At 35.6% G+C, this 14,764-nt stretch overlaps 2 protein-coding genes across 4 annotated transcripts in view; one reads left to right on the forward strand and one right to left on the reverse strand.

The window, feature by feature from the left end:
- Positions 1-542: 542 nt before the first annotated feature.
- The window catches only part of TES (testin LIM domain protein), a 45,135-nt gene continuing 30,913 nt past the window's right edge, over positions 543-14,764 (reverse strand). For all 3 annotated transcript variants that reach the window (XM_007195112.3, XM_057549623.1, XM_057549624.1), the window contains 5 exons: positions 10,256-10,508; positions 8,959-9,294; positions 7,783-7,998; positions 7,208-7,366; positions 543-1,822 (listed from right to left, as the gene is read on the reverse strand). In XM_007195112.3, coding sequence (XP_007195174.1) covers positions 1,634-1,822; positions 7,208-7,366; positions 7,783-7,998; positions 8,959-9,294; positions 10,256-10,508 — 1,153 coding nt within the window. In that variant the 3' untranslated portion in view covers positions 543-1,633. The remainder of the gene's footprint in view (positions 1,823-7,207; positions 7,367-7,782; positions 7,999-8,958; positions 9,295-10,255; positions 10,509-14,764) is intronic.
- TFEC (transcription factor EC) overlaps positions 8,390-14,764 on the forward strand; it is a 278,168-nt gene continuing 271,793 nt past the window's right edge. Inside the window, exon 1 of the mRNA XM_057549625.1 lies at positions 8,390-8,398. The gene's annotated coding sequence lies outside the window, so the exon portion shown is untranslated. The remainder of the gene's footprint in view (positions 8,399-14,764) is intronic.

A 14,764-nucleotide genomic window follows, 5' to 3' on the forward strand; every position in this document is an offset into this window, starting at 1 on the left:
TCAAATTATTCTGGGTATGTGTCAGAGAAAAGTGCTACTCCTACTATGACAAATGCTTCAGACTAAGAAAAAAAGAAATCTAATGACCTGCTAATATTAGGAAGAATGAAGTTACAACTATTCCACATTTGCTTCCCTTTTCACAGTAGGCTGCCATGAAAAAATTCTTAGAAAACCAAACAAACAGAGTTGCAATTTGAGTATAAGAGTAATACTTGTTAGACTTACCTCAAGAAAATATAGCTTTCCCAAACTTCAATTAAAATGACATTTCTTTTTTTTTTTTCCTGAAAGAAAAAACTCCTGCATGACTTGAAAACCAACAATTTAAGTGCTTTCATTTATTATAAAGTTTCATAAAATGTATCCCTTCACCATAATGAAAAGCCTAGTTTCTGTCCTGTTTTGTCAGAAGTAGCCTTTATGTGAGGGGTTATTTTTTTATGCTTGGAAACACCGCCCCCTGCTGTAACAAATGCTTAATTGCAGAAGGATTTTTTTGCTCTGAAATGAAAAGGATACAAAGAATAAAGATACAAGTATTAAAGTGAAAGAGACTTTATTTTGAATAATAATATTCATTCCATTGATATTCACATATCATTCATTCCATTTAATTTTCATAGTGCATAGCTATGTATGGAAGTAGATAAGGAAGAATTAACATTAGAAATATCTAAGGATGGAAGTATAGAGGCAAAGAAGGCATTTGATATATACCCATGAAAAGGCATCATAGGACAGTATCCATTAGAAGAGAAAGAAAACCATGCAAAATGTCTATCCAAACCACAGCAGGCAAGTGCAAACAGTACAAGTTATAGTTTCTTGAATACAAAAAGTATGCATGTTCTTTGGATTGAAAGCATAATATAAATGAGTGGCTTGGCTTTTACGTCCAAGCCAAAAATCATCTATAGAATTAAAAAGTGTGGATGCCACATGTGACAATAAAATATTCAAGGCCACAGATGGAGGTCATCAGCTTACAAAGAGAATACTGAGAGGCAGAGCAAATAAAAAAAATAGAGATATGCGATAAAGCCACCTCTGCCTAAGTTAGGAAATAGCACATGCATAGGCATTAAAATGATAACGGCTCTTCATACTATGCTGCATTTCTATTTTCTCTGTCAAAAGAATTCATTGTGTATCGCTACAAAATTCAGTGAATAAGATGAGGCAATAAACGTAGGACCTTGGCATTAGGGCAAGTTTAATTTCCTTTTCATTTTATACAAGAAGTGAAAAAGAATATAGAACATGAAATGCTCATCTTTCCATTCAAATACTAACTTTTAAGTGTTTCATATATACTGTGTTTGGCACAAAGGGGGCAGGAATATGAAGAATGATTAAACCCAAGCTTCCAACTCAAAAGATTTTACATCTGGAAAGCCAAGAAAAGGTAAAACTCCTCTTTACCATTTTTAAAATCAAATGCTTAAAGCAGGTTTTAAAAATTGATATGAAAAATTTGATAAGGAAAAACATCAAAGAAAGATACTGAACAAAATCTCCTGGTTTCCTTTATAGTTTGTTTTTTTCCTTTTGTTTTTCCAAATTGCATTTTACAGTAGAAATGCAGAGCACTTTGGTTAGCTATGGCTCAATATTGCTTGGTACTATCCTCTTAAGACATCATCTTCTTACACTCCACTGAACAGAAAACCATCCCTTCTACCGGCATGAACTTCTGCCCAATGAGACACTTGCTGCAGCAGGAGCACAGGAAGCACTCTGTGGACGCGTGCCAGCTGAAGTTGTTATAGGTCACCCGCTGCACTTCGGGATCAATGGCATTGTGGCATCCTTGACATACCTGTTAAGTCAATTATACAAAGAAGAGAATAAGATGAGAGATCTAACTGTGATGGTAACATTTTCACGTTAGAACAAACTCAGCGCATTGCTTTAGATGGCAGATTAAACTAAGAATGACAACCTCAGAGATATACAACTGAGAATGACCTTCTTCTCGTTAACCTTCATAGCCAACAATTGTTAATGGGGGTCTATATGTGGAACACTGTGAGAAATAACAGGTGAAGTCCAAACAGGACTCAGTGCTTGCAAGATATCCCCATGGCAAAAAGTCTTGATGGCAAGTTCCAAAGCAGTGTGTTTGGTTCTAGTGTATTCTATTAGATTGTACATTAGCAATTATTAAAAAAAAAGTTTTATGATTTTTTCTATACTACCAAATGCTGACAAGGATGTGGAATGATAAGAACTCGCATTCACTGCTGGTGGAAATGCAAAATGGTTCAGCTAATTTGGAAGACAGCTTGGCAGTTTCTTAAAATTAAACTTACTCTTATCATACAATCCAACAATCATGCTCCTTGGTGTTTACCCAAATGAGTTGAAAACTTATGTCCACATGAAAACCTGCACATGGATGCTTTATTTGTAATTGCCAAAACTTGGAAGATGTCCACCAGTGGGTAAATGGATAAATAAACTATGGTACATTCATACAATTCAGAGCTAAAAAGAAATGAACTGTCAAGCTATGGAGGAACCTTAAATGCACATTACTAAGTTAAAGAAGCCAATCTGGGAAGGCTACATACTGTATGATTCCAACTATATGACACTCTAGCAAAGGCAAAACTATGGAGAAAATAAAAAGATCAGTGGTTGCCAGGGGTAGGGAGTAGGGGACAGGGAGGTAGGAGAGATGAACAGGCAGAGCACAGAGGGCTTATAGGCCAGTGAAAATATTCTGTATGATACTGCAACGATGGATATATGTCATTTGTCCATTCTATACATTTGTCCAAACCCATGGAATACACAACATCAACAGTGAACCCTAAGGTAAACTGTGGACTTTGGGTGATTATGATATGTCCATGTAGATTCACCCTTGTTAAAAAACGTACCACTCTGGTGAGTGACGTGGATAATGCTCAAGGTGACGCATGTGAGGGGAGTAGGGAGGATACGGGAAATCTCTGTATCTCCTTAACAATTTTGTTGTAAACCTAAAACTTCTCTAAAAAATAGGCTTTAAAAAAAAAGAGATTTTTCCTCACTCACTAAAGCTTTGAAGTGGTAATTTTACCAGTGTTACCTATGACACATGAGATTATTAACACCACTAATTTCTAGACAGTAGTAAATGAAAGTCATGTTCAAAGTAATTAAGGACTCAGTCAAAAAATACTGACAGTGTTTGAGAATAATTAGTTTGCACTATAAATATAACTTGTAGTTAACTGGCTTCTGTCATGTCATAATTTATGTATAATCTAATATCATGGAACATTAACACTTACATTCCATATACCATTCAGTGTACATGTATGTTATGTACAGATAAATATATGACATACACACATCTACACCCACAAACACACATAATTTTCTTCTTTAGCTGGACATGTATAGAAAGAAAATAAATGAATAACTGGCAATATTACAGCAGAAAACAAAACTACCCAGTTGAGAGCTCCAAAACACTAGATAGTTCATATGCTTTCTTGTTTATATGTATTATAAATCAATGTGTCTAAAGTTTTTGTTTTAAATATTTTATAACCAAGGAGGAAACCAACAAGATTGTCCAGCATTACATCAAAGTGACTCATCTTCCACACCCTTCCTGGTCTCTTAATGTGATTGTCAGGAATTCCTGAGAGATGAGGGTGGGTGGGTTGAGGAAGGTCATTTAGCCTGAGCCTTCTTACTTGAAAAGACCTGAAAGTGTGGCTGCCACTCAGTGGGTGAACTGGCTTAGGGTGTGAAGTGAGGCCTTGTTATAAATATGCACTTCAGACCTGCAATATACTTTCCATATTTTTTAGAACTACAAGCCTTCCTAATTACAGAGATTGTAGCTCCTTAATTCACAGGTTATGTCAACCCAATCTTCCCTGAGAAGCAAGGGAGATACTCTCTTTGCATGATCGATCCACTATTCCTGAATACAACAAAAATGAGTGTTTTGATTACAAACATACTCCTAATTTGTAGCTGCACCATGCAAGCAATTGCTTTTGTATATATTCATTTTTTATAGCTTTGTAATTCATTTAGAATGTTGCCCTTTGTTGTTTTCTATATTTCATATTAATTTTTCAATATTTTAAAACTTGTTTGTATACAATACACGCATTTCACACTCAATTTTTTATTCCCTTGATTTTAGACCATGATCTACCTTCTTTATCTCAGCCCTCTCATAATGTTTGTAGATCTTTTTATAATCTTTCAAAACTCACATTTTCATTTGCAATTTAAAAAAAAGTGATAACTACTGTTCAACTGCACATAAAATTAAGGAAATTGTTTTGGTAAAAAAAAATAATTAGCACACTGAATGGTATAGGAATTTAGGGTTTGTGGGCTTCATGAAATTTAGTTTTATTAATAATTTGATTGCCATTCATCCCAAAGTCTGACATGATCCCAGGTAAAAACTACCGATCCCTCGTTCTTCATAAATCTGAAAGCTGCCCAGGTCCCAACCAAAGGTCTGGAGACTCCAGGACCAGTCAGGGAGATGATGTACTTCACCACTTTCTGCTTGGCATTAGATTTTTCCTGGATTCTTAATTAAACCGCTAATAATTCAATAAGTTCTTATTTCCTTCAATCCCTCCTACTTTTTATTTATTTGTATACACAATATAAAATTGATGACACTTGTAATGTGCTCTCTAGAAGGAGGATCCTGTGAAATCTCAGAGATGTGAATTCTGGGGGTGGCCATTTGAGACTAGAATTCCAGAGACCATGCAGAGACAAACTAAGTGTATTTATCACTTTCCTCCTTCCAGGTTAATTTTTTCCTCAGAAAAGCCCTGTTTTGAATTGAGTTCTTGGCTTCAGGTCTAAAAATAATTTGTATTCTCACTCCTTTTTTTTATTCTTTTTAAGATGAAAAGATCTAAGCAGATCAATGCCCTGAACTAGATAATCTTCAAATTTTTATATCATTTAGCATGTTGCATGGGTACCTCTCTTTGCTATCAGCTAAGGTTTATTCAGGTGATGGATAGATATGTTCATTTTAATATTAAGCAAATGGCAATAGTGTATCTTACTGAGAAAGTAAACCTTCTAAAAGAAATCAGGCCATATTATAAAGCTAAATAATTTAGAGATTCTCTCATTCTCTTTTTAATCATATCTGCGGTTATTCCTCTCCAATGATTATTGCAATGCAATGGAGAGAAGCTTGTAACAATAAAGGAGCTTCATCTGTTTAAAGCTTTATTCTATAAATATCTGAGTACCTACAGTGTTGTTCTAGTGTTGGAAATAGAACAGAAAAAAAGCAGACAAAATCCCTGCCCTCATGGAGTTTACATTCTAGTCCTTGAGACCAAGGTAACATACCCCTGTAATGTGTAAAATGCACATTATGATAATTCTCTTCTGTAGAGAAACTGTTGCAACAACATTTAGAGAAGCGTTTTTTTTTTTAGCTAAATGACGTATCAGGCCATATGATGATTCAACATCTTATCCCCAGGTATAAGGAAGGTCCATGTTGACCCCCAAAGCAAATGAGAAATGTTAAAACACAAGTCAGTCACTCAAACATTTCCTAAGTGCAAACATTGAGGGTATGGAAATAAAGAGGCAAGCTCTATCCTCCAGCTGTTTACAGTCTGGTGGAAGAGACAGATGAATGATATTAACAATTCCACACACGTGGGCAAGCACACACAGAGCCCTGTGGGAAGAGAGGCATCCAGCCTAGCCAGAGAGAAAGGGGTGGAGCTTAGGGTAGGGAATCAGGAAAGGTGTTCTGAAAAAAGTTAAGCCTAAACTGAGTCTGGAGCATTGTGCAGGCACAGTCAGGTAAAACAGGGAGGGAATTCCCTGGCGGTCTAGTGATTAGGACCCAGCGCTTTCACTGCCAGGGGTCTGGGTTTGATTCCTGGTTGGGGAGCTAAGATCTGACAAGCTGTGTGGTGTGGCCAAAAAAAAAAAAATTGTAAATAAATAAATAAATAAGTTAGAAAAACAACAGGGAATAGGACATATCAGACAAAGGAATTAGTGTGAGCAGAAGACAAAAGAACAGTGTATAAACTATGAAATGCAGGTAACTTGGGAAATGTATGATTTGGGTTAGATAACTAGTAGAATTGGCTGGACAGGTAAGAAGGGGCTGGATCTATTAAGCAAAGGCTTAATGATCAGATTTTCATTTTAGAAAGATTATCTTCCATCTTTATGGAAGGTGGCTTTGAACAAGAAGAATGGAAGTGGGGAGGCCAAATTAGAGGTCACTACAATAATCCAAATGACAAAAAAAAAAAGTAGTTGTAACTGTGAGAATCTGAGATATATCGATGAGGCAGAGTTGACAGAAAATGACAGCTGATAGATATATCTGGGGGCAGTGGGTAAAGGTTGAAAACTGGCATTGACACCAAAACTTCTTACCTTATTTTCATTGTATCATACTCTGAGAACTATACATAATAAATATGTCATTTTATTCCTTAGCCAGGAGTCTCCTCTACTTGATAGCTCAGGGAGATCTTTAACTAGTACTTATTTATCTGCATGTAAAGTAAACATCTATCCTTTTAATACCCCCTGGGTTATAAGCTTTACCACATATGGTCAACTCTTTCTTTATCTACTCTTTATTTAATTTATCTATCTCTGGGCAATCATTCAACAGAAGCTCTGTGTAAGCAGGGTGTGTATACATATATATATGTACTTTCACACTAAATATTTGAATGTTTGGCTCATGCAAATAAGTATAAATATGCCAGTCAAATTTTGTTATATATATCAATTCAATGAGAGTTTAAGAAATAGGCACTGTACAATGTACAGGTAGCAAAAACAAAGCCACAGTGGGTGATCTGGTAACAAGAACAGAAACATAAACATTAAAATAGAGCTAAAGCGTATGAAAAGCCCCTCAATACCTTAATTTAAGTGAAATCTGATCTGTATGATGAGAATCAATCAATCTCACTCCCATTAAGGAACTTTTTTTTGGTGGGGATTTGATTATCATGTAGCAGTTTAGAGTGTAAACTGCACAGGTAGAATCTTGAGGTGGTTCATCCTAGTCAGTGCATGTATTGTTTTGAATTACCTGGATTTTAACACCCTATGGTAGGAATCACGTGTTTCCTACTTAAGAGTAGTGCTTTCTGGTTCTCCTTTGTAGGAGGCTTAAATAAGGCAGGTCAAGGCTACCACATCCCAAGATGTCTCTTACCACAGCGTGGTTCTTCACATAGCAGGGCTTGCACACGGGCTTGTCATTGACCATCACGTATATTTCCCCAGCTAGGATGTTGTCACAGTCAAAGCAGCAGAAGTGTTTCAGATGCCAGTTCTGGTTTTCTGCCTGGGTATACTCATTGCTGAATATCAGCTGGGAAGAGGATAAAAATAAGATCAATCATGTTTTTTCCTTTTTACTACAAATAACCAAGCTAGGTTCTTTAGACCAATAAGGGATTTAGATCCACAAGGAATATCAGTCAACTTTTTGGGGTATGAAGTCTGAAAACAACCTAAAGCTTGAACTTGGGTGATTATTTAGTTTAGTTCAAATCAATCTTTTACGTTTCTGGACAGTATTTCATTAGGTAACACAGTTAACATGGACACTCAGAATGACTGAAATTAAAAGTTTTTTTCACTCAATTTCTTTGGATATAAATAAAGCAACTAATGCTTGGTTAATTCATCTTACCTTCTCGCTAAGGGTGGCCTGGTTACCATGGTGAAGGAACCATAGGTGGGTGCAAAAAGGAGCCTGCATTTAGGTGGCCCCAGAGAACATACCTCATCACAGCCAGCACACCGGGGTTTCTCACTGTCACAGTAATGTCTGCCACAGTACAGTTTGCCATTCTTCCAGAAATAAATCATGTCGACCAGGAGTTCATGGCACGTACTGCAGACGAAACAAGCTGGGTGCCACAGTTTATCGTAGCCGGCCCTTTCAGCATAGATGGCTGGGTCTCCTTCCTTCATACTCAGTTTGCAGCAGTAGCAGGACTGAAAGCAAAACCAGCCAAAACAATCTAGTCATCCTAAGACTGGCATTTCTCATCAACAGTTTTAGTAGGAATTCAGAGAAGCCACTTTCAAGGAAATAATTTCTACTGAAATCAGTAATTTGTCCATGTAGGCAATATGGTGTTAGTATTTGTGAAAAGGAGTCTCTTGGCTTTCTCCAGGTTCTCCAAACCTAATTCTTGCACCCTATGTGTAACAGAGCACTGTTTTCTGAATTAAAGCTGCTTATGGAAAAAGGTTAATAGTAATTTTCACTTCAATTTTAGTAGTTCTCTCAAAAATGATTACTTCAGAAATTATTGTACTTTTTTTTTTTTTAAATACAGGACTAAGCCTTGTTGGTTGATGTGCTAACGGGATCTATGAGAAACACATTACAGTAAGTTTAATTCTTATTTTTTGTTCATCTGTGTCACAATTTGCTTCTACTTTCAAGGCATAAAAAAAAGACTTCAATATTCCTCTCTAGAGAGACTTTTTAGAAGTATGATTGACCATATATCCACATAAATTTAAGTTTGAATTTTAGGCATGTTCTCACAAGCAAAACTGAATTAACCTAAGCATGTATTATTCTTATTTATGGGAAGAGACAATTAACATCAAAATTATGTTTAGAAACAGACTCTAGATTGTATGTTGTATTCCAGCACGACACCAATGCTAACTGCTATGTATACATAAAACTCACAATTATCTTCGGCAACAAATAATCAGAAAACCTGGCTTTAGACCAAGGCTTCAAACATGGTAGACAATTCTCTAAAATAAGCCTAAACTGAATTATAATTCAATTTATTTCCCTCATCTACTCCCTTTTGGAAACAGAGTAAGTGTATTCCTCCCTGTCGACCCCGCCTCCCCACCAGCCATTCAAAGAAATGGAATGAACCTGTAAAATATACCAACTGGCCCAACATCGTGACTGTTATCACTTACATACTGAGTTCTTTTGTGTTCGGCCGATTTGTCCTCCATGGCCCCTACCGCTGTTGTGGTGCTTCTATCTCCTCCAGGAATGTATGTTCTGTTGGGGCCTTGAGCGTCCATGTCACGGGGTAGTTTGACATCTCCTACTCCCAGAGCCTCGCTCTTATATTTCTTCACAAACTGCTCCATCTCCTTCACCTCTTTGGGAGACAGCTCATGGCACTTTGAAGGGTCCTGGTCATGAGCAGGGAGTTGCTTTGCCAACTGCTTCTTCCGGTACTGCGCCCCCTCTGAGCCTGCCACTGGCTGCTTCTCTTTGGGCAGCATCTGCATGTACTGCCTGGCCTAGACCACAGGGAGACCGGTGTTAACTGGGAGATGCTTGGCCATCATATAAATGATATTTTACAACACTCATTAGAATCAACTTACTGAAGAAAGAAATCAGTTTTATCCATTACTAACAATTGATCTTCATAATATTAATATCTTGAGATGTTAACATGTTAAAAATGGTACAATAAATAGATTGAGGTCAGTAAAAATGAACACATTTTTCTTCATGAAATTAAAGCTTTTTTTTTCCAGTTTCTTTTAATGTTTACATGTGCTAAAATCACTTTGCTGTACACCTGAAACTAACACAACATTGTAAATCAACTATACTCCAATAAAAATTTTAAAAAACAAACCAAAAAAACACAACTGTATAATTGCAAGAGAATACAGTTTTTTAGGCAGCATGTTTAGAATGGTCTAAGGATCATCAGTATTTTCATCACTATAAGAAAATGATATCATCACAAGATTCACTCTTATGATTTAACTAACCTTCTTAAAAGATTTCCAAATGTCTCCTCTAGTTGTTATATTAGTGGAAATAGCTTGACACAAAATTGCATTTTTTTGCCTTACATAGTAAAAGAAATATAGTGTTGAACATCTTTTGAGTTATAAAAAATGAAAGAAAATTCTATTCTTTAGATGTTCTTAATTATCTTAAGAGAAATCGTCTCAAGAGTAACATAGAAGTTACTAGATTTATACAAAACATCTGTTTTTCATTTAATTATTAAAAATGTCAGACCATTTCTTTGAAAAGGTTAACACAGATTATCTAGGTAGTCAAAAATTCTATGAGGTATCTAATCTTACTTTCAAAAGACCAATAGGAGTTGTAAGTCAAAGTAATGGGGACCCCAGAAAAATAATAGACCTGAGGTTGATTAGGGTCACTAAAGGAATTGCCCTAAATAAGTAGCCCATGAACTTTAATACAGGGACTTCCCTCCCCCTTATTATTTACCAATGCCTGATTCTGGACAGGAGGAGCCCATTCATAGGTAACTGTGTTGATGGAGACATTCTTCTTGGCAGCAACTGGATTGGTCAGTATCATAACATTGCGTTTATACATGGGAATTCCATCTGATTTTAGCTTTGCAATCAGGGTGGTATACTTGGTGTCTTCAAAAAGTTTCCCCACTTTTCGATCCTCTTCATTGCTCAAGAGGACATCATGCTCTTCTTGGCCACACTTGCAGTTACGACATATTTTTCTATAATTTTGGAGATAAGTAGGCAATGATTAATTAGATCTAATCAGTCATACATGTATAGTTCAAAATATACTTTTACAAATATTCCATATAATGGTATGCAAAGTCAAGTCTTGGGGAGGGTGAGGAGATTACAAGTAGCCATCCATAAATTTAAACAAGGAAACATATAAATGCATCTTCACTTTATAAGACTTTGAAAAAAGTTAGGTTTTGATTAAAAAGTGCATGCTCAAGGGGGCATGTCTGAGGATAACCCCATCTGGTATTCCTCATTCTCTCAACCAGATATATAAATAAAACAAAATCACCAAAAAACTATCACAGCAAGTAGTTTCATATTTTACTGCATGATAACAGCCATTGCCCATGGGTTTTTGTCTTTTTTTTTTTGTTTTATTCCCTAAGTGAGAGAGAAGGAGGTTGATATATCCTTTTCTGATCAAGGACGGTAATCCAAGATTTAGGTTTAGCTTTTATCATTTCCTTTCTGTCCCCTTTCCAATTTCCTTTCCTCTCTTTTCTCATGTTCTATTTTCTTTCTCCTTTCTCTTTCCTTCCCCCTTCTTTTATTTCTTCAAACACTTAGTGATCACCTATCATGCGCTCCCTTATGTATAAGAAGACAGATAAAGTCTCTGGCCTTCTTATAGTTGAAGGACACCGACTCTCTTCCCCAGACTGGTCTGGCATGTAATCTTTCATTCACGCAATGTATATGAGTGTCCATGTGCCACGCAATGAACTTGATACTAGGACATAATAGTGAAAAAATTAGGCCCAATCTCTGACATTCTAGAACTTGCCACCTGGTGGGGAGACAGACATTAAACAAATACACACACATACAAACACACACACACACCTATAATTGCATTTGTGATAAGAAAGAAAAGTACAGGATACTTTGAGAGGGTATAATTTTGACTTAGAACTGGTGAGGAAAGGACTCCATAAGAACATTACTCCATAAGAAAGTGACATTTAGGTTGAGATCTGAAGGATGTGTAAAACAGGTGTGAATTGTGTATGTGTGTGTATTTGAGAAGAGGTAATGAAAGGAGAAGAAAAGCCTCCAGACATTCTGGGTAGAAAGAGTATTTGGGTGGTCCTGAATTAGGAAAGAGATTGTGCCCTTAGGTCCCATGATCAGAGAAGTCTGGTATGACTACAGTGAGGTAAGTAAATGGGGTGGTGACAAGGTTGGAGAGGTAGGCAAGCCTGAGATCATGCAGGGACTTCTAGGGCACATTAAGAAAATTGGCTTTCATTATAAGAGCAATCAGGAGGCACTGAAGGCTTTTAAGTAATGGAATAACATGATTAGATCATTTTCAAAAATTGTAATACCTGCCACATGGAGAATGAATTAGGGGTAGACATAATTGAAAGTAGGGAGACTGGTTAGCATGTCAATGGTGCATCCAATTTGCAATGGCAAGGTTCTAAATAACAGGGATTCTACTGCTACTTCGCAAGTGGAATTTACAACTTGGATGGTTATTGTTTTGGCCTGGGTAAGATGTGTAATAGCTTGGACTAGAGTATTTGATGTTGGAGATAAAAAGAAAGGAACAAATTTAAGATATCCTTGAATGTTAAACTGACTAAACTTTGTGGACACAGTGATGATGAAGGGAAGGTCCAGTCTGTTTAAAAATGAACCCAGGTTTCCAGGATGAGTAAGTTGGTGAAAGGAATGTATTTTCTTAGATCGTAAAAGCAAAAGAACAGATCTGAGGTATGGGGCAAAAGGTTGGTGAAAGTTATCCAAAACTGAAATAATAAGTTTGAAATGCCTATGAGACAGGGTAAAGATATCAAGTAGATTATAGGATATATAGATCTAGTGTTAAAAACTGTAGCCTGATAGAAAATATAAGTTCGGAAGTCAGGGAATTAATTGAACAGATCACTTTCACTTCCTGGGGGAAGAGCAGAGGAAGAAGATGAGGACTCAGGAAGGAGTCTGGCAAAGGAGCAGAAGCTGGAAAAGGTGACAGAGGAAAACAGAGGAGTAGAGAGACTTTGTGGGGTTAAAAACATATACTGGTACTAAAATACAGGGCAGTGATAGCATATAAGTTAGAGGGAGGAATCTGAGTTTTAAAAAAACATTCTGATATCCTTATATTGTTCAGGAAGATACCGAAGATATAGATTAACATTAGATGTTAAACATGTATGTTAAAATATCTAGATAACTAAAAAAGAAATGTAATTTCTAAACTAAAAGAAAAAGGAATTAAAGTATAAAAATGTAATTAGTCAAATAAGAGAGGAGAAGAAAATAAACGGAGGCCATTAGGACATGCAGAAAGCAAAAATTAGATGGTTGATATAACCCAAGCATATCAACAGTCACAATAAATGGACCCATTTCTCCAGCTGAAAGATGAAGGCTTTCAGAAGGATAATACAACAAAATTAAACAATATGCTGTCTGTAAGAAATGCTTAAATTTTAAACACAGAAAGGATGAAAGTATAAAGATGCAGAAAGATTAACCAGGCAAATACCAACAAAATGTAAGTTAGATACCTATATGAATGTCATATAATTAATGCTTTTTCCTTTAATGACTATTAAAAAGAGTCACTTCATTGTAACAAACATTTAAAAACACTTCTATGATATAACAATTCTGAACTTAATACAACCTAGTAACCTAACTTCAACATATATAAGCAAAAGTAACAGAACTATAAGAAATAAATGAACAAACCCATCATTATGGTGAGACTAAAAAAATTAGAAATGAATATTTGAATAACACAATTATCAAGCTTGATCTAACAGACACATAAAAATATCATATCCAGTGATTGGAGAACATACATTCTTTTTATAAGTATTTGAAACACTCTGAAAATCTAAACATCTACTATGCCATAGAGCAAGGCTCAAGAAATGCCCAAGGACAGATCATCAACCACATTATCTGAACAGAATGCAATTATGTTAGAAATCATCAGCAAAAATGTAACTACAAAGTACTTTTTTAAAAAAGACTCAAAAAATTCAATGTTGAAAGAAAAAAATCACAATAGAAATTAAAACAAAAAACATTTTAGGAAAAAAGAAAGCAAAACTATTACTTCCTGAAACTTGTAGAACACAACTAAAGGGATGCTGAGGAGGACATTTATAGTTAAGGTATGCTCAAATTAGAAAGAAGAATAAAAATTAATAAGCTAAGTGTTTAATTCAGGAAGTTAGGAAAAATTCAGACTAAACCTAAAGTAAAAAAGAAGGAAAATAAAGATAACAGCGGAAACTGATAAAGTAAATGTTTGCTTCCCGTCAGATATAGGAAAAGGATTCAATACATTTCAACATTTCTTCTGATTACATTTTAAAGTAATTTTAGTTGTAGAAGGGAATTAGGATTTTAGAAAGGGTGTCTGGAAAAAAACCCCACAAGACTCAGCATCCATCACACTTAGTGCATTCATTTTAGGATCTGAAGCAAGAAAGCAACCTTGCCATCGTGACTTCATTCATTTTGTCCTGTGGGTACTAATCAGAGCAGTTAAGAAAGTTCAAAGAAATACAAGTCATAAGGATTCATCAGAAAGAAAGAAACTAAACTGTTGTTAACCACACATGCTATGACTGATCATATAAAAATGTATCAGCATCATTAAGAGTTTAATAAGTCTTATGGATTTAAAATTAATATAAATCATTGGATTTCTCTACATCAGAAAATTAGCAAAAAACAAAACAACTAAAAAACTCTTTGCCAAATAACAAATTATTAAATAATTATTGATTTTTGTGTCCTGTTTTCTTAAGGTGAGGTTTGCAAACTGAGAACATTAGATCTGACTTATACAGTCTCAGAAAGAGAGAGAAAGAAAGGGACAGAGTGTCAGAGATATGAAGGTGGAGAGGCTAAATACTTCCCTTGTGCACACATTGGTCAGAATTCTTTATTTGGTAAGAATTCGCTGAAGAGTTTGCATATTCCAGTTCAGCTATAAAAGACTCTTACATCTGGTTATCTCATACTTCCATCTAGTGGAAAGGAGCATACTATTCTACTACAGTATGTTCTTCATTCTTGTTCTTCGGTTAACAAAAACAATATAATTATTCATAAAACTATCACATTGCTTTTGGATCAAGTTTTAAATCACACCTTCCTGAGGGTAAAGAGGTAGGTTGGGAATTTAGTTCTTAATATAGATAAATAGATCCTTATATGGCTTTGAACTATGGCATGCATACTAATATTAGCGAAGTGGTTCACT

This window comes from Balaenoptera acutorostrata, chromosome 7 (genome assembly GCF_949987535.1).
Source record: "Balaenoptera acutorostrata chromosome 7, mBalAcu1.1, whole genome shotgun sequence".
Taxonomy (NCBI): Eukaryota; Metazoa; Chordata; class Mammalia; order Artiodactyla; family Balaenopteridae; genus Balaenoptera; species Balaenoptera acutorostrata.